The following is a 27,594-nucleotide window of genomic DNA, read 5'->3' on the forward strand; positions in this document are numbered from 1 at the left end:
AGTTGCTTGGAATCACATGTAGTTTTAGGTGCTTGTTTCCCAATATTTGTAGTGTTCAACGTGATAATTTCATAGTAAGGTGGTAGAAGGGGTATAGTTCAGCAAAGCATATGTTTTGTATGCAGAAAACCCCAGGTTCAACCCCCATCTCCAGGTAGCACCCCTGTCTGAAACCCTGGAGAGCTGATGCAAGAAAAAGAGTTAGATGGGCTAATTGTCTGACTCGGTATAAGGGAGCTTCCTATGTTTCTGTGGTAAAATTATCCCCATATGATAGATGGCTGAGAGAATAATAGCTTACCTAATGCTACATAATGAATTCATAGCTGAGGTGAGATCCAAATTAAGGGCTTGAGTTCATGCACTTAGGCATTGTAAATTTGCTGCCATACTGGGATCCCAGAATGACATGCTAGTCTTGCAGAAATTCTTGAATATAGGATAGGTTGAAAGTGTGTGAGTACCCAAGGTTAGCCAGAGAATTTCCTTGCAGAATGAGAATTTAAATTGAGTTTCCCCAATGCCAATCCATTAGCGTGCCCCCCCCCCGCAGCACATAGAATATAGGTCTTCTATTCATTCTTATGCTGTAGTCTTTGGGCTCTTATTCAAGGAGCAAAACAGCTAGGGGGCATAATAGCCAGGCTATTATGGACCACCTCTTGCTCTATTGAAATCTCTCCTTCACCTCTCTGGTATAGTAGAGAAAGAGGGATGGCATGTATTGTCAGACGACAGAGAATATCCTTGGACCTGTTGATTGGTTTCTATTTTGCTTCCATAGTAACTTGGCCTATGAAAATTACAAATGGGGGTGGGAGTGGGGAACTGTGAGAGGGAGAGAGCATTGGGAAATACACTTCCAACAGGGTTATTGGATATAAGTGCAGAAAGTGTCCAATATTTTAGGATGACATTCATATTCACAAGCAAGTGACATGAGCAGCTCAGAGAGGGAGAGAAAGAGAAGGGAAATGAAATGAAAAGCGGCTTTTTTGCATGCCAGCAGTGTTCTGCACTGCTTTTATAATGATTCGAGATAGCACGACTTGTGGAAATTGAAGAATTTCTGTGTATGTATTATACCATGTAAGAGAAGTTTGCCACTGTGTAATTTGTTGGCTCAGCAACAGTGAGTGGTTAGAATGCAAGTGTGACGGGTGTATTCCTATTGATAATGAATATCTGCAGCTCTTAGGCCTAAATCTCTCCTTTCAAACACTGCACTCAAAGGGGTGTTAAGACTGAGTGGCCACCCATATCAATACAAACAGCGTGCAGTACATTACCTTCATTTTTTATAGCAGGCAACAGCAAAAATAGTGTCAAGTGATTTACACAGGCTTGCAAATAATTACTTTTACCTATTGAATTAAGAAATGCCCCCAGACAACCAGAATAGAAAGCAGGGCATTTTACTGCCTGAAATGAAGAACAAATGTCTCCCCTTTTGAATTTCATGTACAGGAGCCAGATTGGCTGTTGATTCTTACATAAACACTGGCTCCATCCACCACACCTAAGGTCCATTGGCTAGTTAAGGGAGGTATTGTAATGAAACAGCTCTGTTCTCCAAATCCTTGAAGACACTTGCCGCTCTCAAGCATTTGCCACCTCATGTGGTTGTCTTATTCTTTAATGGTAGAGCTAAGCTTATGCGGACTTGCAATTGTTTGAATCCATTTATTTCCTTTTTGCCAGTGATATGATGAACATTATTAACATAGGTATGTGGAAGAATGTGGGCCTTTAGTTTTTGTGAACACATCAGAAATCATAAATCATAATCTCAATCCTTGATCCCAAGCCAGTCTACCTTGAAGAAGGCAATCAGCAGGCCCACTAATCTAAGAAACTTCCCTTGCCTCTTAATTCCCCATGACAAATGCCACCTGAGATAGATAGATGATAGATAGATGATAGATAGATGATAGTTAGATATTCATTTATATTCATTACAGTGGAACCTCGGTTTATGAACACCTCGGTTTACGAATTTTCGGGTTACGAACACCGCAGACCCATCTGGAATGGATTAATCCACTTTCCATTATTTTCAATGGGAAAGTTCGCTTCAGTTTATGAACGCTTCAGTTTATGAACAGACTTCTGGAACCAATTGTGTTCATAAACCGAGGTACCACTGTACAACAATTATTTAACCATAGGTTTAACATTTTCAATTTTGACTCCCTTCCCCCCTCTTTCTGTAGTTCCTTACATTTATTTTTGTCCTTTCCTGCATACTCCCAATTGTCTTAACTTATTCTTTTAATCATCTATTCTCATATATATCTCATATATATTTTTAAAACTGCAGGTTTTTACAATAATCCTGCCCAATGTCCTATTCTGTTTACAGTTTGTTTGTAGATACTCAATAAACCACTTCCATTCCTTTCTAAAAAGTTTGTTGTCTTGATTTCTTATTCTTCCTGTAAGTTTCGCCTTTTCTGCATACTCCATTACTTTCTGTATCCAACCTTCTTTCGTCGGGACCTCTTCATCCTTCCACTTTGGGCAAATAACATTCTTGCAGCTATAGTCACATCTATATATATATATAAATGTAGGCATTGCACACGCAGACGTCACAGCCTTTCTCCGTAACCACTGAACCAAATTGCATCAAATTAGGACAAAACGTACCTTGCCCATCAGTGAGGGATCTGGCATAATTTTTTTTCTTCAAGAAAGCACAGCTTTCATACCTTAAATAGTGATTAAATGCAAAAAAGTGGCACACAAATTAGACATCACCAGCAAAAACTCTGATGACTCCAGCAGCATCCAATAGAAAGGGAGATCACATGCTGTCACCAGCAAAAGCTCTGAAGGGCGGCGCCAAGTAATGACATCATCAACCAAGCAACTGAAACCACCAAGGCAGCCATTACCAGACCCCTAGGCCCCTGCCAGGCTGCTAGGTCCCCACTAGGCCCGGGGAGGGGGGGAGAGGGTGAACGCCCGGATCGCAGGCTACAGCACAGCCTTTGTTTTATGTAGGCCCCTGCCAGGCTGCCAGGCCCCCACTAGGCCCCGGGAAAAAAAAGAGGATGAGCACCCAGATCGCAGGCCATAGCACGGCCTTTGTTTTATGTAGGCCCCTGCCAGGCCGCCAGGCCCCCACTAGGCCCGGCGGGGGGATAACCCACAGCAATGCGTGGCCGGGCCAGCTAGTACATAAATAAATTTCTATACCGTTTGGATAGTTCTAATCCTATAATTCCCACAAGAAAGGCTTCTAGTATTATTATTATTATTATTATTATTATTATTATTATTATTAATGTTATCTTAAACATCTTTTTCAATACATTTTATATCATTTCTCAGTAAACTTTAACCTCATGACAAGACCACCAGATGTGAAAAAGGTGCCTTCTTTCTCTTTACATTTCCAATACTTATTTGACTTAGATTTATACATTTTTACCAATCTTCTAGGCTACTGAATGGACGACAGCAACATTGCAGCTGACGTTCGGGGTTGGTGGTCGTACGACAACACACATAGTGTGACAAGGACTGAGAGATTGTGGGGGGGGAGGGGGCTCATTTAATCTCACTGTAAACAAGTACAGTGACAAGTATTTCTATTTCAATCTATATAACATTTTCATATAATTGTCTCTTAAACCATAACATGTTGTAAATTTTATATCCTTATTCCATAATCGTTCCATGCTTCCATTTCTATATTATGGCCAATATCTATTGCTCAGTGTATCATTGAAGATTTTACTTGTTCATCCTTTGTCTCCCATTCCAACCACATCTTGTACATTTTAGACATCTCTTTTACATTACAATTTAACAGGTCTGTCTCTAATTGTGATAGTTGTTCCCCAAACCCCTGCTTCATATCCTTTTAAAATATTTTATTCAAATGATGATATTGTTAACAACCATGTTGTTAACATTCCTGGTGAATCCTTAAACTCTTTTAATTTAAATTCTCCATCCTCCTTTCTTAGAAAATTTCTATAAGTTGCTCAACTTTCTGTCATTATTTCTTTCCTACTGCTATGGCTTCCAAAGGTGAAAGCCAAAGTGGTGTTTTAGTTTCCCAAAATTATTTATATTTTTCCCATATTCTATATAATTTTTTCCTAATTGTATGGTTTGTAAAATCTGTATGTACTTTCGCCTTTTCATACCATAAATAAGTGTGCCAACCAAAAATATTATCATGACCCAAATTTAAAATATGTGGATTCTTCAATAGCAACCATTCCTTCAACTAGCACAGACAAGATGCATCATAATATAATCTTATATCTGGCAGGAAGAAACCTCCTCTCTCTTTCGTGTCTATCAGTATTTTATTTTTTATTCTCAGTTTTTTCCATTGCCATTCACTGGGTGGTCTTGCCACAAAACATCATGAACCATTTGTTTCAGGTAGATTCTCAAAGGACCTCATTTCCTTGTCTCTGACCTCTTTCTCTGTGTGTCATTAAAAATAACAAGCAGAGGAAAAGAGTTATTTCGACTTCTTGCTTCAAGTGTGAAAAGGCTAAAACTGAAATAGCCTATATCACCTGCTCTCAAAACAGCCCTGGTCATTATGTGCCTTACTCTACTTCTTCAATGAACATAAGGTTTGGATGTTTTGTCAAGCCCTCTGATGACCACTATAGAGAATCCTTGCAGAAAAATGTAAAGGCTTGAGAAAACATTTGTTGTTTTCATGACAACTAAGCAATAGCACTGAAGTTTGTATTATGGGAAGGATCCATATATAGAACGAAGATAGTTATTCACAGGTTGCAAGTCCACCCTAGTTTTATTATAAGTTCTCCCCCTCTAAGCAGATCCTGCCAAGAGGCATAACATTCAGCTGGACTCTGACAGTGACCCTACCTGTCAAGAAAGATTTCACAAGACTAAACGGTTCTTGTTGCCAAAGAGGGGTTCATAACTAGAAATCAGATGACACATAACTCTTCTGAACATATCCCCTCCTCATCCTTGAAGGGTACAGGTTGGTGTCCATGTGATTTGCTCATTCCCACAATCACTTGGAATGGTTCCTGTTTCCGCCCTACTATTCCTACAGCTGAGTTGGCCACACATCCTAAAAATTAGCAAAGGTGGAGGGCACCCTTGGGAAGTCTAGCTTAGACAGCAAAAGTTACCACCAGGATTGGTACTTCTGGGTGAGTACCAAAAATAGAGCTCTGTGGGAAGATTTTATTTCCCTTGTTGTTTTTCTGTGGTTGGGAGCTTGAAGATTAATAAGCACGCTAGCATGTTTCTTATTCTGCTTTAAAAACTGAAACAAAAAACAAAAACCCAGACGGTGCAGATATTCTGAAGTCTCATTTACACAGTGCATTAACTTGGTGGATTTCTGTGTAAGCACTTGGCCCTTTGTGACAAACTGTTCCTTCTGCTGACTGTTTTATATTGCAGAGCTAGGCAGCTTCATGACATTTTGGGAAAAGTCAAGGAAGGGGGCGGAAGAGACGGCACTGCCTGTGCTTTTCCTAACCTAAGTTGCTCATATTAAAACATCAAGTAATCTCATTAAAAGGTTCCAGTTGGCACCAAACAAGCTCTGCGCCATTCTTCATTCAGAAAAACAACACAATTTAGCCACAAACTCAAGTAGGTTATTTTTAAATTCTAATACTGCCTGTTCCATCTCTATACAAGTGCTGGGTGGTGTTTTTGTTTTTGTTTTGGTCAGGCACCCCCAAACTGCGGCCCTCCAGATGTTTTGGCCTACAACTCCCATGATCCCTAGCTAACAGGACCAGTGGTCAGGGATGATGGGAATTGTAGTCCAAAACATCTGGAGGGCCGAAGTTTGGGGATGCCTGGTTTTGGTTATCTATGTAGTTCAGGGGGGGGGGTTAACCTCCAAAAGTTGTTGAACTTTTAAATAAATTTTCATGCCACAACTGCCTGGTGATAAGGTAAAGGTAAAGGGACCCCTGACCATTAGGTCCAGTCGTGGCCGACTCTGGGGTTGCGCGCTCATCTCGCATTATTGGCCGAGGGAGCCGGCGTACAGCTTCCAGGTCATGTGGCCAGCATGACAAAGCCGCTTCTGGCAAACCAGAGCAGCACATGGAAACACTGATTACCTTCCCGCTGTAGCAGTTCCTATTTATCTACTTGCATTTTGATGTGCTTTTGAACTGCTAGGTTGGCAGGAGCTGGGACCAAGCAACGGGAGCTCACCCCGTCACAGGGATTCGAACCGCCGACCTTCTGATCAGCAAGCCCTAGGCTCAGGGCTGGCTTAATCTGTTGGTTTCAGTTTCTAATGTTTTAAATCTTAAATTCAGTTCTGCCAGTGATCTGCTGCTATTATCATCAATCATCATCATCATCATCATCATCATCTCTTTCCTGGTTTATCTTTTAAGAAAAATACCCTCAAAGCAGTTTACAACCTACATTAAAACATCAAATAAAACAATCCAGAACAAAACATTACAGAAAAAAGTCAAATATAAACTATACATCCAAAGCAACATAATAATTAACAGGAAACTAAAATATTACCTTAAAAATTCAAAATGAAATATTACAAAGGAGGCCAACCGCAGGATGTACATTTAATGCAGCAACAAGATGCATCTTAAACATTTTAAAAGAAAACAGTAGTAAATGAAGTAAAATATAAAATGTGCATTTAAAACGGTGTACCGTATATTCCGGCGTATAAGACGACCCCCAACTTTTCCAGTTAAAATATAGAGTTTGAGATATACTCGCCGTATAAGAAATACAACCCAGTGTATAAGACGACCCCCGACTTTTGAGAAGATTTTCCTGGATTAAAAAGTAGTCTTATATGCAGGAATATACAGTAATTAATATTTTATGTTCTTGCTATCATAAGCATAGAAAACACATGTTCCTGTTGCTGCCAATTCTGTCAACAGTGGTTCATGGTGGATGGGAGGCTTAGAGACAGCCAAGATTCTCATGAAAATTCATCATACTTTTTGTGTGAATTCTTAAATAAATGAATTTTTGACTAGCATACATGTTTTTGCAAGCAGTTGCCCTTATTATAATGCATTTTTGTATCTTAGTTTCACTAATGTATGGATTTTAATACACATTCTCTTAATATTTGCATTTTTGTGCACATTGTTTTCCTGGAGAACAAAATTGCAAAATTTGGATCAGGATGAATTTTGGAGGATAATTGTGCTTTCATTCGTCTATTGGCTCAAAAAGTGTAAATAGGATAGTTTCTCATTAAAAACAGAAGAAGAAGAAGAAGAAGAAGAAGAAGAAGAAGAAGAAGAAGAAGAAGAAGAAGAAGAAGAAGAAGAAGAAGAAGAAGAAGAAGAAGAAGAATTTCTCCCCTATCCCCTCCCCTGGCTGAGATCAACCAGATGTACAGTAGTGTTGTCCAAGTAGCTACCACCACTTCTATCCTTATTAACCTTCACTCTGGTCAGCAGAGAACCCTAGAGCTGTGGAACCCATTAATTGGGCAAGGTAACACACCAACCCACACCATCTTCACAAGATAGTGATCTGCTTATGTTCCTCAATTATAGCAGATGGGCTATCAGTTTTATGTTACATATGGCAGAATTGTACTTTTTAAAAAAAAAACAAACATTGAAGATTAGCTAGACCATGGGAAGCTGTTTGACCATAAACTAATTACTCACATGGTCAGTTATCACCTGGAAAGTAGATCCCAACATGCAGTAGTGTTGGGGGACAAAAGATGGCAGTCACCATATCAGATGCTGATGGTGTCTGTGGCCAAGTGGACTGTGATTGACAAAGCTGCAATGTGGGGTTCTGGTTGTGTACTCTGTAGGGTAAGCAGACTTCCTCTCATTGAATGGAGTTGGAGTGGAGAACTGAGGACATGGTATGTCTCAAAGAAACAGGCTCCAGCAGAGCAGATCTTCTTGACAGAATCCATTTTACAACATCCCCAGCTAGCATGGCTAATAGATGATGGGAGATATAGCCCCCAGTATCTGGAGTCATGTGTTCCTCACCTTTGATCTGATTTGTTTACAGAATTGGCCGTGTCTTACATACTGTACTGCTTTATCTCTGGTCTTCATCTTGCCTATCCTTAGTTCATATATACTTCACTTTATTTACCACAGATTGAAAGACTCTTCATATATTTTAGGTAGCAATCCTGCAAACATTTATCTAGCTGTAAGTCTCACTGAACGCAATGGGATATACTTCTGAATATACACAGATAGGAGTGCACTGTTAAGTCACTTCTGGATGGCTAACAGGATTTATGAGAATGCTGAGGACAGATCACCCACCTTTAGTATAAGCAGAAATTATTTAAATGGGTAAAACATAGTGTGTAATCTATGCTAATAACTGAGGAAATGTGATGGGGTTTGGGAGGTATTCCAGATTATGAGTATGTGGTGAGGATACTGATGGAGCATTGCTGAGACTGGGCCACAACTTGGTTGCAGAGCAGGGGCATTGATGCAAAAATTTTCAGGCTCAATCTTTTATTTGCTTAGTGTGCAAAGTTAGGGTAGCAAGCTGCTATATTTCTAGCCAGCACCAATTGCAACATCTGTGCTTGACAAATAATTAATAGCAACAGTTATTTGGCTCTTGGGAGTTTCTTGAAGTAGCTGGGCTCTTAATGCATCTTGCATTCTAGCACTCCCGCTGAATTACAAGACTATTCACACCCTTCTATCCTGTGCAGTTAATGCGCTTTCTCCCTGCCGTCTTTTTATCTTTACACAAAACTCTTTTAATGTGCAGTGTCTCCCTCTGTCCATGTGCATTAGTTTAAAGGCAGTCTATGGATTTAGCGTTGTTTTGTTGTTCCTTCTTTCCTTCTTTCCTCATGTACCATCGAAAAGGCAGGGGGTGACCTTTCCCACATCTTCTCTTCAGATGTTTATTTCTGAATAGTGCTGCCTGCTCAAAGAGAACTCTAAGGCAGATCTCCCCTGTGAGGGGTCTCTAAACAGCTGCCTGCTACATTCCCCCCCCCATCTTCTTCCTGAATTGTGCTGTGATAATACAGCTCATTTCTCTTTCTGGCACATCTCTCTAGCACCTCGGCATCAATGGGGTAGCACCAGAGGCTACCTGTTGAAATATGGACAGGCAGGCTAGAGGATGCAACTGGTAAATTCTAGCAGGTGTGCTGCAGCTGTGTAACATTTATTGCTAAGATATAAATTAGCAGTGCTTGGCTCCCTTTAAATCATACTTCATTGGTTCCTCTTAAACATTTATCATTTTAAAGTTCTCATCTGTATCTTTTATTTGGTGGGCTTTTCAATAAATGCTGATGAGAGTTGTGTTGCTAAAATACATTTAATGACTTGGTGTGTCATTAGGAATGGTTTGGCCTTCGGGAGGAAGAGATCAGTCTACTGTATTTCTAAGCCATGTTTTTCTATGTATCTGTTCAGCAATAGGTGTGTCCCATCCCGTGCTGAGTAATTCATTTCGTAAAGCACAAAACACTTTTACACGATACACATTTCCTCCCTATTATGCACAGTTTTGTATGCATTACATTAGGGACTTTATGGCAGGTAAGAAATCACTACCACCGCCATTTTTATTATTAATTTTGACCAAAAAGTATGCCACAAAATTGCAAGGACGACACAGACTGAAAGATAATTGCTCTCCAATTTATGTAATCATCCTCTAGGAAGATTGACATTCAGGTCACTTTAACATATAGACTAAACTAATGGCCCCGCAGCCACATTTGGCCTTATATAGCAACGCTTCCTTTCCTTCTCTGTCTTCCAGTTACACATGTTACTCATACAACTGATCCAATGAACAAGGATTTGTGCTCATCTTCTAAATTGCTGTTGAAAACCTGTAATGGCTTCCAATTCCAGTTTGGAGAGCAAGGCATATAACAACTACAACAACAACAAATTTATTTTTTATTTATTTGTACCCCGCCCATCTGGCTGGGTTTCCCCAGCCACTCTGGATGGCTTCCAACAAAGATTTAAAATACATTAAAATGTCACACATTAAAAACTTCCCTGAACAGGGCTGCCTTCAGATGTTTTCTAAATGTCATATCTCTTTCACATCTGATGGGAGGGCATTCCACAGGATGGGTGCCACTACCGAGAAGGCCCTCTGCCTGGTTCCCTGTAGCTTTGCTTCTCACAGTGAGGGAACCGCCAGAAGCCCCTTGATGCTGGACCGGGCAGTGTCCGGGCAGAACGATGGGGATGGAAACACCCCTTCGGGTATACTGGGCTGAGGCAGATGAGACGAGGTTGGTGACGGGGGTATAAGCTGCTGGTGTGAGATATGTACTCTCCCCACCCCCAAATCAAGGAAAGTTGGTTCTACTTGCTTACATTGTTCTGAGACGAGATTTAGAGGAAGGAGCATTTGAAATGGCTCTCAGTAGGTGAACCATTGCACTCTCACCCAATACAGTCTATTTCTTTACCTCCTGCTCAGCTTTCAGACAACATCTGTGCTGCCCGTGTGTCTAAAAGAGTTTGAAATGGGAGGGGAAATGAGAAGGAAAGAAGAACCCCAAAAAGTTTAATGCTGCTATTGGGAATTATCATTTTTTATGTGTAGTGGTATTTGCCTTACAAAACACTGCTAGACCAGAAAGTAGCTAATCTGCTTCACATTTAGGCTTGCAAAGCCTCCCCCTGCCCATAGCATTTGCCAGAATGTAGGTACATGCTGGGAAAATTTAAAATAACTGGCAAGGTATTGTTATATTGCTGCACTATTTGAATATTGTCACAGTCATTTTAAAACATTTTTATTCATCAGGTGGGTACTTTTTCATAGTTTGGGATATCTGAGGTGACTTTCTTTCAAAACCATTGGGCATTTTGTCATGAAAAGCCTAATGCAAATTCATTTCCCCTAAACACACATGAATTTGTCCAAGGCACAAATATAATCTACTTGGAAATTATGCATGGATTCAACAATGACCTTATCTGACAGAGCAAGGGGTGAAAGCAAAACCTCTCTCACAGCTTTATCTACATAAGGCCTTCTGAACACCCCAGAGCTGTAGCTAAGAGGATCAAGCTTTCCTTGCATTTAAAAAAAGGGAAATGAATTTTGATCAGCCTTAAATTTCATTTCTAGAGCAGGGATAGTGAACCTGTGGTTCTCCATGTGTTCTTGGACTCCAACTCCCATGAGCCCCAGCCAGCATGGCCAATGGTTAGGGAAAATGAGAGTTGGAGTCCATCTGGAGGGCCACAGGTTCACCATCTCAGAGGTAAACATGTTAAATGATCTCAGGAAGTAGGGCTAGAAAATGAAACCTTGTAATTCTGCTACCAGTTAAGACTTGGTAGAAGTAGTCTCGAAGCTACGAACATGAGTTTGACCAAACTGCGGGAGGCAGTGCAAGACAGGAGTGCCTGGCGTGCTATGGTCCCTGGGGTCACGAAGAGTCGGACATGACTAAACGACTAAACAACAACAACAACAACAAAAGAAGTAGTCTAGATGGATAGGGCATCGGTGTAAGGCATTGTAATGCTTCATATTCTTTCCTTCCACCTTTTGACTGTTTCATAGTAACTCAAACAATACCTTGCTGAGGCAGACTACAATCCACAGCCTATACACCCAGCAAAGTCATTTTATCCTTTCCAGAATAAGGATATCATGGCCCAACTCACTAAGCTGATGCAATGAGCAGACAACATTTATGGGTACAGGTATGTAGCCGTGTTGGTCTGACGTAGTCGAAACAAAATAAAAAAATTCCTTCCAGTAGCACCTTAGAGACCAACTAAGTTTGTCATTGGTATGAGCTTTCGTGTGCATGCACATGTCTTCAGATACACTGAACATTTATGGGGAGCACCATGAAAGAACCTGGCAAGAGGGGTCTGAATGCTGTTGTGAGATGGCTCTCCACAAGTTAGCGCTGCTTTGTGGAGGATACATTTCTTATATGGGAAGCATACAGCTTTTGTGTGTGCACATTGTAATGTGAGAAGAATGTGCCTGTGTTTGCTGTCATGTGTGTCAATGGGTGGAAATAGATTGGCAGTGTTTATGGGCTGCAAAATAGATGTTTGTTCCCATTACATGAGAGAGTATGTGATCATTACTACATACAGGTGATAGCTGTATGTAAAGTCCCTTGGCTGGGGGCATTTGAAGGTGAAAGCTAGGGATGTAGAAAGCAAGTTTATCACATTTAGATGGGAGCAGATGGGGTGGGGAACGTTTTTATACGGTATTGGAATATTATTTTATCAGCAATCTTGGTCCCATTGTGTGTCAAATTGTGAACAGTACGCCTCTTCCAAAATGAGACACAAGATTCTAATATCCAAATGTCAGTTTTAAAGTTGATCAGGACCACTAGCCTAATTTTAATGTTAGCAGACTTCACTTAATGCTGACTTCTGCCAATGTCACTCTAAATTTAACTAACTGCATTTTGAAGTTTCCATTTTGTAAGTGCATCACCTTTTCTTAAATTATGCCTCATTAAGCAAAATTAATCTACTGTTATGCACTTGGTAAAAGGGCATTGCCTTTATAAATTTGGATGCAGATTCTTCCTGCTGAATGATGGCATCTAGCAGTGACTTTTAAAAGGCCTGCCACGGGAGTCATGTTCTAAGCACAATGTGATTTATATAACTTCAATCACCGTACGTTATATTGGTCTTACATAAACAACACAGGCACCTTGTTTTTAAAACTAGCTGAATCCTAAGGGTTGTCAGTGTTGGATGGAAAGTTGTATGTTGGCAGGATTTCTAAAGTCACGAAACAAATTTTCAAGCTGCTTTCAGATCTTCAGATTCAAATCCCCCAAAGTAATGTGCACAGCTATATTGTTCACAATACAAGAACCTTCCCTTTTTCTTAGCCAAAATCTCCCAGACAGCATTGATGAACATGATCAGCCACTTTTGAATTGTTACCTTTTCTCACTTCAAGCATCTCCTTCCCTTGTACTCAGTCACTTTTTGATTTCTTTTAGGGCCAACTGCGCAGAGATGGCATAAGCAATTTCCCACAAATACACCCTCCTAAAAGCATGTCATGGCACTGGGGCCAGTTCAGGTGTAGGTGGGTGAGGATCAAAATAGATGTCACCACAGGTAGTCTGAACTTCAAGCAATGGATCAGGGAAGTGCAGGTGAAGGGCCAGGGGCACTGAATGCACACTCAGAGCCAGGTAGAAGATGTAGCTTCAAGGCAGGAATAAAGACTCAAAGGTCCAGATGTGAGGCCAAATGCCGTAACGGCTCATAATCTGAGGCTAAAGTCCAGAGGCAGCTGCAGGCGAGTAGGTAGTGTCCTTAGACTGAAAACAAGTTGCTAGGACCCTGAATGCAAAACTTTTATACATCCTGGTTAGCTTGGAGAGTCAGCTGACAGTATTCAAACTGGATAGTCTCCTGATCTTTTTAAAGATGGAACTGCAGCCTAGAGATTGCTCTTTCCCCAGTTGCTTAGCCCTGGGGTAGCCAATGTAGTACCAGCCAGATACTGTGGACTCCAACTCCCATCAGGCCCAGCTAGCAAGGTTAATTGACAGGAATGATGAGAGCTGTAGGCCAAACAATCTGCAAGGCACAATGCTGTCTATCCATGGTTTAGTTTGCCTGACCTCCAGAGAACCCACTGTGTTGGTGGTGCAGGAGGTAAGGTAAAGAGAAAGGTAAACTACTTTACAGAAAAGCTTATAATTGCTTATTATAGAAACAGCTTCCCACTTACCTTTGACAGTAAGAGCTGTTCGACAGTGGAACTTGCTGCCAAGGAGTGTGGTGGAGTCTCCTTCTTTGGAGGTCTTTAAGCGGAGGCTTGACAGCCATATGTCAAGAATGCTTTGATGGTGTTTCCTGCTTGGCAGGGGGTTGGACTGGATGGCCCTTGTGGTCTCTTCCAACTCTATGATTCTACGATTGCTCCAAGCTTGTTTTATGTTTGTGTTTGAGGGAAGAGATGATTGCAATAGGGAAACAGAATGCTGACCAGTGTGTTCTCAATTGATGCTATGCAGGTTCTATAAACCATCAGTGTATTGTGTTCCTTGACCCCTGAACAGGCTACAGACCACCGGCTACAGACCTCCCCATATTTTATACTCCCCATTGAATCACTTTACATAGACTGATCCAAAGAGGGAAAATTCAAACAGGCCAATTCTCTTTGGGTTGGATCCAGACTTCAGTGTTTCCTTCCCACTGAAGTCAGTGAGGTTTACATCATAAGTAATTCTTCAGATTGATTTCAGTGGGACCCAACTGAGTCTGAATCCATCCTGTTTTCATGTTACACAATTAGACCTCATCCATCTATGAACTTCTAATGTGATTGGTTATCTAAGGCAGGCATCCCCAAACTGCGGCCCTCCAGATGTTTTGGCCTACAACTCCCACGATCCCTAGCTAACAGGATCAGTGGTTGGGGAAGATGGGAATTGTAGTCCAAAACATCTGGACGGCTGAAGTTTGGGGATGCCTGATCTAAGGTGTTATTGTTGTTAATAATAATCTATGCTTCGCTCCCACCTGTTTCCAATGCTAAATACCAGTCATACAGAGTTATATGGGTATCAGCAAACATGGGCTGTGCCAGGTAAGATGGTCTTGCTAATCTTGCAGTGTTCCATTTGGACACAATGGTGCCCTGAACCAGTACGCTGACCCAAAAAACCTACCTAGAAATGTTTTCCCCAAAAGCTCCAGAATGGCCTTTCACAATGCCAAAAAAGTGTATTCAAATAACATATAGAAATCTTGGACTGTTTTTACATTTAGACGGATTTGTTTCTTGATAGAAAAGTAAAGTAAAGATGCTCTGAGTTGTTTGATCCCCCTTATCATTTTCAGCCAGAGGTTATTAAAGACAATCATTAGTGCAACCTAATGTACCAAGGAAATTAGCATACATGTGCCTTGCTTCATGGGGGCTCATAGCACTGAGGGATTTGTTTATGATTGGCATAAATTATTCTCCCTGTCCAGGATAAATAGGATTGATATAAGTGCACCTGAGACAATAATGTGACTACCAGTGTGCTTTCCTTCTGTTCATGAATATATCAAGATAGAGGTGAAATAAATTCATGCAGAAGTTTAGCCAATGGTGTGTGAAGTTACTAAAGGATGCTAGTAATACTAGCACCAATTATCTATTTATAGTTCATTATTGCATATGCACCCTGCAAATTCATCTGCAGTGGTTTTTAGGTAGTGTTTCAATAAGCCATCTCATAAGCCTATCAATACCACTACACATTAAAAATGATAGTAAGACTAACAATGGCTTATAAGAGAGCTTGTTCAGACTGCCTTTTGTAAAACAGGACATATGATTACTCTAAAACAAATGTCAATTTAGTCCAGCATCCTACTTCCTATAGCAACCAAACATATGCCTAGAGAAGTCCACAAGTCCTAGAGAAGCCCACAAGCCCACAAGAAGAAATGTAGCCTAGATGTTGAATAATTAACAAGAGCAAGTTAGTGTTAGTCAGCTGCTGTAATAAAAATGCAAAATGTAAGAGGAAAGAAAATGAGACACTGTGGTAAATGCCCTGTTCTGGCTTATTTGGGAAAGTGTAATGTTTAGAGTTTGGTGCAATGCCTGTAAATGTGTGCACATGCACTTATGTGTACAGTATATTATTAGACGTGAAGATGACACTCCTCCCCACCACCACACACACAGACCAGCAAAGATTGTAGCAAACTGATACCAAAGCAAAACAGTTTTTCTGAATAGGAAGATTGTGGCATTTTGGCATTCAAGGGAATTGTTATATAGTTTCAATACTGTATTGTTTTCCATACTTGCTTTAATCAGGCTCCATGATTTCATATAAGGCCTTGTCCATATCTGCTAAGATCTCCCGTGCATGTAGCTTGAGTTCCTTGAGCCACCATAGCAATTTATGGGTCATTAGCACAGAGATAGCCAACATGGTGCCCTCCCACTGTTGTTCAACTCTGACTCCAATCAGCCTCAGCCAGCATGGTTAATGTTGGGAGGGATGATGGAAGTTGTAGTCCAACATCAACTGGAGGATTTCACCCTGGCTACCCCCGCACTGGGTATTTTGAGGGATATTTTGAGTGGTGTTCAGCTGCATTTTGCTCACAACAGACCCACTGAAATTAAAAGCCCTAACTAGTCATGTTCATTAAGTTTTAATAGGTCTATTATATTGTGCTTGCAGAAGCCAGTGAGACAATGAGGCATTTTCCCCTGTCCTCCCTCCAACATGCATCCCACACCTGCCACAAATCCAGCTCCTATGTTGAACCCACATGTTGTCATCACAGAGACAGAACTCAACTAAATGGACCAATGATTTGACAAACTATAAGAAAGCATCATTTGTTCAGATATATTTACCCATGGTGAACAAACAGCCTATACTCCCAGACAGGCAAAGGCAAACTCGGCCCTCCAGAAGTTTTGGGACTACAACTCCCATCATCCCTAGTTAACAGGACCAGTGGTCAGGGATGATGGGAGTTGTAGTCCCTAAACATCTGGAGGGCCAAGTTTGCCTATGCCTGCTCCAATACATTCCACTTTTAATGCACCTAATGTGCTAGGACTCATTGAACCCCTGGCATAGAAAACTAGTTGCAGGCTTAAGCTCTACATCAGAATAAGCCCTTCCAGGTATTTGCATGCCCACGGTGACTGCTAAAGTTTTTCAAAAACGAGTAATGACATCAAAATATATGCTTGGCCAAAGCAGATGTATACACGAAAGCAGCAGCTTAAAGTGGCAGTTCATTAGATGTTTAGTTGGCCATACTGAATCTTGAAGAATAGGTCAGCTGCCCATGTTGATGGCCAAGCATAAATTGGGCATGGAAAACCTTGGCTACTGTGTAATTACTTTGAGAAAGTTGCAGTGCTTCCTCACTCGGACTTCTAACTCCATTAGAAAGCCAACATAAACACTTCACCCCCTGCTTATTTCTCACAGGGGTAATGCTTCAAAATTATGGGCTTAATCATTATTAATTCCTTTGATATTTATCAATCGCACTAGCATTAATCATGATAAACACCTCTGGTATTAATGTGGATGTCATTAGTATAGCACTTCAAGTTTTTCTACTGCTGCTCAGCCTTCATTAACTGGACCATTAGTTACAAGGTGTTACCTTTTGTGTAAACAACTCCATGTTTCCTGTGGGGTGTGTGTGTGTGTGTGTGTGTGTGTGTGTGTGTGTGTTTGTATGTATGTGTATGTGTATGTATGTATGTGTGTGTGTGTGTGTGTGTGTGTGTGTGTGTGTGTGTGTGTATGTGTGTGTGTTTTAAGCTTTGCAGTTTTTCATGACCTTTATATGATCCAGTAGGGTGGATTAATGGCCTATCACACATATACTTTGAGTTCTCATGGTATCTCATGTGAGAGCAATGAGTGAAATTGCTATGCTGAATCTGGGGCAGCTTCTCATGTCAATTCACCACCTGATCGCCATTTTAATATATTTGCCATGTGGTTAGTGAAAATATATAGCACCAAATCAATCTCAGAGTGGCCCCAGGGAGATTACAAGACTCATTCTAGCCACATGGAAATGTTCTTAGTGGAACATTAAAGAGGCAATGAAGGCTTAAGCTGTTGATTTGTTTGGAATGATAAAGGAGTGGTATGAGGAATTATACTACTTTAACACTGCTGAAGTTGTTTTATAGTGAGTGTGGTCATTGGCCTATGGAGTATACCAAGAATCCCCAAACTGTGGCCCTCCAGATGTTTTGGCCTACAACTCCCATGATCCCTAGCTAACAGGACAAGTGGTCAGGGATGATGGGAATTGTAGTCCAAAACATCTGGAGGGCTGAAGTTTGGGGATGTCTGGAGTACTGTATACTGTTAATTTGCCTGCTTTGAATGGCAGCGGCTCTCTAGACTCTCAAGCAGAGCTTAACTGGAAATGCCCACAACTGAAACTGGGGTTGTCATTGAACTGTATAACACATGAATTCCCACCCATGCAGGTAGAATGCATTGTCATACATAAAGCAGAATCTTGTGGCCTCTTGGGATAAGAGGTTTACTTTGATTTTTTCCCATGGGACTAGAGTCCAGTTTATTAGATCAATATTGTGTTTTCCTTGATTGGGGCATAAGCATACAGTATGAGGGAGTGTGTGGTAGTGGAGAGGCCAAAACTCCACAAAATTCAAAAAGTATAGTTTGTGGCATTTCCATATACAACTCAAATGTATGCAAGACCATTCACAACAGCAATGGCAGTAGTGGGAGAGGAAACTCTGGTCCTGATTGAGGCTGAACCTAATGGAATGGTACCCTTCAAATCAATCAATCAATCAATCAAAACCTTTATTGGCATCATTCACAAACATTCACAACAAATAGGCCGGTACAATCACATCGCCATAACATCAGTACAGTCACTTGCCTAAAGGAAAAGGAGGCCGGCAATCTATTTCACATCTGTGGGTCTCCAGCAAGGGCAGGGTCCTGTAATGTACTTCGGCGGCAAAAGATCAAATAAAGGAACTTAGCTACTGTCTTAGTAAGCTCCTGGTCTCTCCCCTGTAATAGGAAGCGTGTAACCTCTATCACTGGTTTCCATTTTGGGATACATAGTTGATTAAGGTATTGCTGGCAGATATCATCATACATTTTGCGTTTAAGGACCATGTGAGCTAAAGTTTCCACCTGGTGGGCATCACATGGGCATATCCTATCTCCTTCTACCAGCGAGAAAGCCCTTCTTTCTTGCAGGTTAAACAGAAATTGTAAATAATTGGGATTAGATTCCTGTGCCCAAGATAGTTGAAAATAAAGAGGGGAACATGTTTTCCTCACAGCTAAAATCAGTTCCTGATGCTCTATGTCCCATAGCCTGGTTTTTAACATGGCTTTGGTGATTGGAAAAGCCACGGCACCTAAGAGATCCTCTGAGAGCCCAAATTGTCCCTTTCAAATCAACATGAACATGTCGTTGAAGATTTAACCATTCTCCTTGTTCTTTATGCAGCTGATAAAGTGGCTCTAGTATCCAAAGGCTTTTATCTCAATAAATTGGTTAGGCTTTAGGGCAAGGGTGGTAAACCTTCTCCAGTTTGAAGGCCATGTTCCCTCATGGGTCACTTCCTGGCAGCCGCCTGTCAATGGTATGCAGAACCAGAGCCAAAAGTGGGCAGAAGAACAGATATGACAGCAGCCAGGCAGTTGGACTGGGAAGGGTTGCAGCTTAATAATGAGACATGGGTTGGGTACAGTCTCAAGGGCCCCATAGAGATACTTGGATTGCTGCATCCCAGTCCTGACATTCACCACCCATGCCTTAAGGTATCGCAAGACTATCTTTTAAAAAAATTATTTCCTGTAATGGCAACACTGAATTGTATAATCCACCTTTACCGTAATATCACCTCTGCAATTCTCAGGATGTCTGAATTATAGAGCAATTTAACTGGCTACTTCATCACGTCCCACTTCAATGGGCTTATATACCTCTGGCCTGTGAACTGCCCTCTACAGAAGATCAAGGTCTAGATCAAGCACCCTGTCTCTCATTTCCCTTACTGCACCAAAGGAATTCAGCGTTTGGCTCTTTCTGGACAAATATGCATACATAATCTTCCTATGAAAGCTGACAGCTACTCTGAGTCATTATTCCTTCAAAATCTCTCTGCATGTAATGCAGATATCCCATTCCCAGAGCTTGCATGTTGGACTTTGAGAGGTATTTATCTCCCCAGGAACTCTGTTTAATTTAATATTGGATTCTGTTACTAATGTCTATAAGAGTCCTCAGAAGGCTATATTTATAGATGTAGCTCCTTCACTGGCTGTGTCCTGCTTCCAGGCTGTGAGGGATGGGCAGTCATATAGCTCTCATTAACAGTAATATGTTTGGCAGTTTGGAATGAATGGACAAGGCTCGTGGCTTTTATGGCACCATGCAGACTCTTGGAATGGGCTGTTTATGGAGGAGACAAGATTATTGAATTTATGGCAACTCTCTAGCCTCTTCTCACTTGACTAAAGCAACAACTCACTTGCGTACAGCAACAACTGTACTTATATATATAGTTTCAGCAGGATAATTTAATATATATATATTTGTTTTCTCTGCATGTACAGGAGCTCTCCTTCTCATCTTGAATATCATTGTCCTTTCTTGCAGGCTGTGACCTCATGAACCATGGCATCCTGGCTCTCGTCAGCTCCATTGGCTGTACGTCAGCAGGATCCCTCCAGTCCTTGGCAGATGCTATGCACATCCCTCACCTCTTCATCCAGCGGTCAACAGCTGGGACTCCAAGGAGTGGCTGTGGGACCACCAGGAGCAACAGGAATGATGACTACACACTCTTTGTACGCCCACCTGTCTACATCAATGATGTTATCTTGAGGGTGGTCACAGAATATGCCTGGCAGAAGTTCATCATTTTCTATGATAGCGAGTACGGTAAGTGTTTACTCTGCGTCTCTCTGTGTGTACGTAAGGGGTAATTGTTATCATCAAATCTGTGTAATACTATTAAACGCAATTGCATTAAGATCCTTAAAATCTTCCACTAGATTACATCCCTCTCTAAGCATTTTATGACAGCATTAGCATTTCACATAATCCTTAGAATTAAAAACATAAAAAACAAAAACCACAGCCCTTTGGGATTTCTGAAAGCCATCAACTTTTATGGCTTTCCTTGATAATACCTTTGATAAGTGCCAAATGGAGTAGCTAAGGGTATTTTTTTTTTCCATATGTGACGCTAAGAAAGCATTTTTGGTGCTTTTTATTTGATTTTCTAACCTAGATAATAGCCATCCTATGTGAATGATTGTGCCTTTGTTTTGGAATATCTACATATTATGCCCATATGAATTTATTGTACTCCATCTTCACCGTGTCAATAGTTCGCCCTGTGTTTTGTCTTGAGGTAAGCTTGCAACCAGCTATAACAGAGGCTAATATCCACTTTTTTAGTTTTAATACCTGTATTTCAAAATACAGTGGTACCTCGGTTTAAGTACACAATTGGTTCCGAAAGTCTGTACTTAACCTGAAGCGTTCTTAACCTGAAGCGAACTTTCCCATAGAAAGTAATGGAAAGTGGATTAATCCGTTCCAGACAGGTCCGCGGAGTACTCAACCTGAAGCGTACTTAACCCTAAGTATGAGTGTAATTGGTTCTGGAAGTCCGTACTTAACCTGAAGCGTACTTAACCTGAAGCGAACTTTCCCATTGAAAGTAATGGAAAGTGGATTTATCCGTTCCAGACAGGTCCGCGGAGTACTTAAACTGAAAGTACTCAAACTGAAGCGTACTTAAACCGAGGTATGACTGTATAATAATTACATTGTAAAAAAATAAGAGGAGCATTTCCCCACTTTTATATCATGTCATGTATGAATGTTGTTCAGACAGGAACATGTCTGCAAGAAAAAATGAATCAACAACCCAGCCAAACCAGGTTATTTTTTCACTTTCCTCTTTAGAGCCAATTTAAAATAAAATAGACAAAAGTACAAAACGACCCAACTTTCATCTAGCTCCCATCTTTGCAGTATTTATGAAATGTCTTTGTGTCAATAGGAGAAAACTGACTTTAAAACATCAATTTAGATGGCAGTATATATGATGTAATCAGAGATTATCTGGCCTTCCAGATGTTATTGGACTACAATACTCATCATCCCTGACCACTGGTTCTGCTAGCCTAGGGATCATGGGAGTTGTAGGCCAAAAACATCTGGAAGGCTGAGTTTGAGGGAGCCTGCCATTGATGATGGGAGTTGTAGGTGAGCAACATCTGGAGAGCAGCAGGTTTTCTGTAGATGGTTATCTTCAAACTTTGCATTGCATGAAGCTGGGCAGCAAATCTGCTTCTTACCCTACGCATCGTTATCAATTTGATGGCTCTTCTCGCATTATCTGATGTACTCCATTCCATTAAAAAGACAGAAGAAGATAAAATATGGAAAGGAACAGGATCTTGCTGCTTTGCTACTTTGTCTTGTAACTTTAAGCTGGTATAAACTTTGAGACCCATTGAAATTCCTGGTCATGATATTATGTCAGGATATGTCAGTCAAGCATGCTGTTCTGTCCTGGCTGCAATTGGTTTTTTTATTTTGTTTTTATAATTGTAACTATTTCATCTCTTTTTATATTTGGACAGTGTATTGTTCTAACCTGACCTGGGACCTTATGGTGAAGTGTTGTTAAGAAATCTTTTAATAAATTGAATAGGGGGGTAGGAACTGTGCATGTGGTTCACTGAATACTTCATACTTAAATTAATAGATGTAGGATGTCAGTCTAGATAAGCAAATCATTGGTGTCACATAGCCAAGCAACAGAGCTCACATATTTTCATCTTTTCATCACAATAACCCAATATTGCTCAACCAATCTACACCGACTCTGTCATTTGAAAGGTCTGGGTGGTAGGAATGCTTTGTTTAACAAGACTTACATACCAAGATGGAGTGATAGTAGCATTCAAAAGAAATACCTAAAGTAGGGGGGAAAACACACATTATTGTTCAACTTCTAACATAAGATAAAATAGTCACGTGGAGTCCCCATGCCAGCTATACAACCCATCAATGTCATTTCAGCCAAGCCTGGCTGGATACTGGTCCCCCAGGAGCCTGTCAGTGCCTCTACTCAGAATGCTAGGATGAGAGCCACAGTGAATTCATTGTGAAATGCTTCCCTTCTGAAGACTAAAGCTTGTGGTATTGAAGCTCATTCAAATAATGAGAATAATGATAACAAGGATTATTGAGAATGGACCCTGAGTGTTTTACTGAATAAGGCACAACAACTCATCAAATGCATAGCTACAATATGTGCACATTTGCTTGTGAGTAGTGACCCCTGTTGATCCCACTGAAACGCAATTCCAGTTTAAAAGAACATTAGGAAGGGACTGTTTGTACAAATTTTATCTGTAATGGGACTTATTTATTATATATATATATATATATATATATATATATATATATATATATATATATATATCCCACCTTTCCTCCCAGAAGCTCAAGGTTCTTGGTACTTGGTTCTCCTCCCCAGTTTCCCCCCCCTCAAAACAACCTTGTAAGATAGGTTAGACCAGACACCCCCAAACTGCAGCCCTCCAGATGTTTTGGCCTACAACTCCCATGATCCCTAGCTAGCAGGACCAGTGGTCAGGGATGATGGGAATTGTAGTCCAAAACATCTGGAGGACCGAAGTTTGGGGATGCCTGGGCTAGACTGAAACACAGTGACTGATCCAAAGTCACCCAGTGTGCTTCATGGCTGAGTGGTGAGTTGAACCCTAGACTTCCAGGGACATCACTGGGAAAAGAAAAGGCTAAGGAGTAAACCCTACACAAATCTGAGGTGGAGTCCCCAAAATGGTTGGCTGGCGTCTTGTACACCTCCTTCTGGCAACTCCTGCAGCCAAGCTGGTGGCAAATGAATTGCTCTGCTTTCCTTTAGATCACGTCAACGAGTCCGAGAGGGGGGTCTTGTCACCTGGGCAGTGCAGGACCTTCACACACACTGCCCAGGCTTGCACCCTGGAGAGATCACTTTGGTGCTACTAATACAGCAAAAACAATGCTGGAGGCAGCAGTTATGAGCTGCCAGTCTCTGCAGCAACAGCAAGAACTGTGATTCTCTGGCGGTTTGACTTCACCCCCAGTGGTGCACACCATTGTGCTTTCCCACAACAATTTGTTAGTTGCCTAATACAGGGCAGTTTCTATGTGGTTTACAATCATGTTTACAAACATGCAGTATTCTTTTTTTTACAAAAGAAAAAAAATACGCACACCAATGGCTATCAAAATTTAACAACAAATCGATACCTAAAACAACAGCAGCTGTAACAGAAAGCAAGCAAACAAAAAACTTATCAGCAACCTACAGAGACACTGCTATAAAGCCTTGACACAGCTGGATAATATTCCATCAAATGCTTGGGGGAGGAAATTCTTTTCCTGGCACCAAAAAGATGGAAGTGTTTTGTTTTTAAAGTGAACATAGTTAGACTGAATTACATATTGGTAATAAGAATACCTGTGTTTACATTTCCTTTATTAGAAATAATGCACCTTCTTTGCTCACATTATTTAATTTCTCAGTTTTAAAGAAAATACTTAGCTGGCATTACTGAAATTATTCCCAGCAATATTCTTGCTGCATAAGGAAAATAAGCTTTTTGGTGTTTACAATGAATCTCACTACAATAAAACTGGGCTTGCATCCAGAATAAATATTATGCTCATCCAAATACCTCACATTATACAAAGGTACTGCATTCATTTGCATATCCATTTATCAATGTCATAGGTTTTAAGTTCAATACACTGGAATTGCATTTGACTTTTATCTTGTCTATCAGTGATTGCCTTTCATTAGAGTAGTGATGGAGCCTAATTTATATTTGGAATTATGTATTTCTGCAGTGCAAAGTGTTATTTGCATTCTGTTCTGCTTTGTAAAATAGCAAAAAGTCTGTCTGAATGCAACTGGACCTATTCATTTGATTTATTAGGGGGGCAAAAGAGAACAGTTCTTATTATTTCTGGTTGATAGAAGACTCCAGTCTACTTAAAATTATCTTGCCAGCAAAGAAAATAGAACCCTTCAAAAGAAGTTATTATTTCCATATAAGTCCTAATTAGCTGGCTGAAAGGGAAATGATTCTGAAAGCTCACTTCAGATCCACATATAAGCAATACCTTCCATTGACAGTGCATTTCAAATGCAATGTTAAATTGTGATGAGTATGGGAAACAAATAAAAACATTTGCCTAATAGAAATTGGAGCATCCATTCTAAATAAGTTAGCATAATAGGATAGTGGTCATCATAATATTGGTGGGAAATGTTTAACACATCTAACTTTTCAACAAATGTTTCCAATATACAATGCTACCTTGGGTTACAGACGCTTCAGGTTACAGAGTCCACTAACCCAGAAGTAGTACCTCGGGTTAAGAACTTTGCTTCAGGATGAGAACAGAAATCACGTGGCGGTGGTAGCGGGAGTCCCCATTAACTAAAGTGGTACCTCAGGTTAAGAACAGTTTCAGGTTAGGAATGGACCTCCAGAACGAATTAAGTTCTTAACCCACAGTTTCTGTGTCAAACATTAGAACAACCCCCCTCACCAGATAGTGATGGACTCCCATCAGTCCCAGTCAGCATGGCCAATGGTAAAGGATGATGAGAGTTGTAGCCAAACAACTTCTGGAGGGCACCAATTTGAGAACGGATGCACTAGCAGGGAACATCACATTAAAATATAAGGCTCTGCAGACAGAAGCTAGCTTTGTTCTCAGCGCATCTCGTTTGTGATATGATTCAGATGGGTCAAAACCTTCCCTTAACTCCAGACACCAATTGGTTGGTTCATTTGGTTTATTTGTATGCCGCCTTTCCACAGAGAGCTGTGCCCAAAGTTTGTTGTTTGGCTTACAACAAACATCAATTTATCAAAATACAAAGCACTGTGATGGGGTGGGGTGAGAAGTTAATTTGGGTGAAATAAATTCAAATAGGGCATGTAGGGCTGGGAATGTTCACTTTCTGAAACCCTGGAGAACCACTGCCAGTTAGTGCATACAGTTCTGAGCTAGGTAGACCAATGATTGTCACAAGGCAACCTCCTAAATAAAAGGAAATGCCTTTCTCTTTCTTCAGAATCATTCTTTTTCTGGAGTGTTTATATTTAAGCCTGCAGAGCACTCAGCTGAATTACCATTCAGCCTCTGAAGCTAACTTTTTAAAATGAAGATTATCCACACACATGATTTTGGTGAGTGTACATGCATGCATACACACACTTACACAATTCCATTAGTTTCTGAGTCGAATGGCAGTTTGGTAATTCAGCAGCCTCCAAATTTTATTACTAGGGTTTCACTTCTAACAGTTTGATAATAGTGTCAAAAAAATGCTTTCACCCATATAAAGACATGTTCTTTAACATACCCTTAAGGGCTCATTTTAAATGCAGCAGCTACTCTAAGCAATCTAAGATCCTTTAAAACTGCAATTACTTTCCACACACACAGGGGAGTATAAAGAATGTTAATTATTTTAACTAATCCTTAAAAAGAATGGTTATAGCACAGCAACCCAGGAAACAACAATATTTTCTGTGACCAGTGATTAAAAAATAAATAGATATAAAAATATTAGTGGTGTGCATATGCAAACATCAAGATTTGAAAAAGGGGTTTTTAAAAAAATTCTCCAAAATAGGGAACCTGCTGCCTTACAAATGTTGTTGAATTCCCAACACTGTCTGCCAACATGTCAAATACTCAAGAGTTGTAATCCAGCAATATCTGGAGGGCCGCGGGTTCCCCATTTATGCATCACATAATCTCAGCTCAGTTCTCTGAATCAGGCTTCCTCAACCTTGGGCCTCCAGATGTTTTTGGCCTACAACTCCCATGATCCCTAACTAGCAGGACCAGTGGTCAGGGATGATGGGAATTGTAGTCTCAAAACATCTGGAAGCCTAAGGTTGAGGAAGCCTGCTCTGAATGATGAGAAGTTCCAGGGATGCAATGTGTACCCAAGTTTGGTTTCCCTGCCATAAAATGTTTGGTTTGAACCTTGAAATCAAGACCAGTTGATTTCCACCCACCCAGCCCCTTCTCCATGCAGCACATACACACAGAGCCCCAAAATTCAGAGATTTCAAACTCACCAACAGAATACTTCAGACATCTGCCAATATTTAAATCTTACAAAACATATAAGAACAATTGAAAATGTATCTAACATAATGTAAGATCTGAAAATGCAGCTCTTATTGGAATCCATGGCAGCAAAGATGTATTAATACACTTCAATCAACACAATGCAAATCCATTGGGGCAGGGGAATAATTTACTACTTGGTAATCTGTCTTGGGCCACAGTGAGTAGAATCCATCTTATTCCTGCGCTGCAGATTTTTTCTTGAACACATTTTTAAGGAAGACTGACTTTTTGGTATTTTTCTCTAACAGACTGCTTGCTTTCTGATTATGCTTGGCAAGAACACGGGTGAATTTGTACCCTTTGCCAGGGGAGTGAATTCGTCATGAAGAAACCAATCAATCATATAAAAAAAGCCTTAATTGTGGGGTTTGTGCCATTTTACTGTCTATGCATTCTACAGGCCTCAGATTCAAAGACAGCCATTATCACGGTTTGAAAACATTTATTTTTAATGTTTTATTGGTGCTAAGACAGCAAAAGTGATCCATGCATTTGTCAAAAGGTGAAAGGGATAAAATATTTTCCAACACAACCTATTTTGTCTCATTTCTCATTTTCTGTTACATTGGCTATGTATTATTTTAAATTCTCCCTGCCATTTTCCATGCAACATCATGTGTTCGTCTGCAGTTTTGCTCCTTTATCCTCTTGCCTTCTCTCTTTGCTTCCCGCTTTGTATTCATAAGGTGCCATGTTTTACAGTGGGACCTCGACTTATTAATTTAATCCGTTCCAAATGCACACTCGTAGGTTGAAAACTTCATAAGTCGAGTTTCTCATAGGAAAAGCGGTTTCCCATAGGAATGCATTGGAAATGGAAAAAATCGTAAGTCGAGGAAACCGCATCTAAAAATTC

General features: G+C 40.5%; 1 protein-coding gene across 1 annotated transcript in view; it reads left to right on the forward strand.

The window, feature by feature from the left end:
- The first annotated feature begins 20,145 nt into the window (after positions 1–20,145).
- The window catches only part of GRID2 (glutamate ionotropic receptor delta type subunit 2), a 266,673-nt gene continuing 259,224 nt past the window's right edge, over positions 20,146–27,594 (forward strand). Inside the window, exon 1 of the mRNA XM_035112437.2 lies at positions 20,146–20,423. Coding sequence (XP_034968328.2) covers positions 20,150–20,423 — 274 coding nt within the window. The 5' untranslated portion in view covers positions 20,146–20,149. The remainder of the gene's footprint in view (positions 20,424–27,594) is intronic.

The sequence above is a fragment of the Zootoca vivipara genome, chromosome 9 (genome assembly GCF_963506605.1).
Source record: "Zootoca vivipara chromosome 9, rZooViv1.1, whole genome shotgun sequence".
NCBI lineage: Eukaryota > Metazoa > Chordata > Lepidosauria > Squamata > Lacertidae > Zootoca > Zootoca vivipara.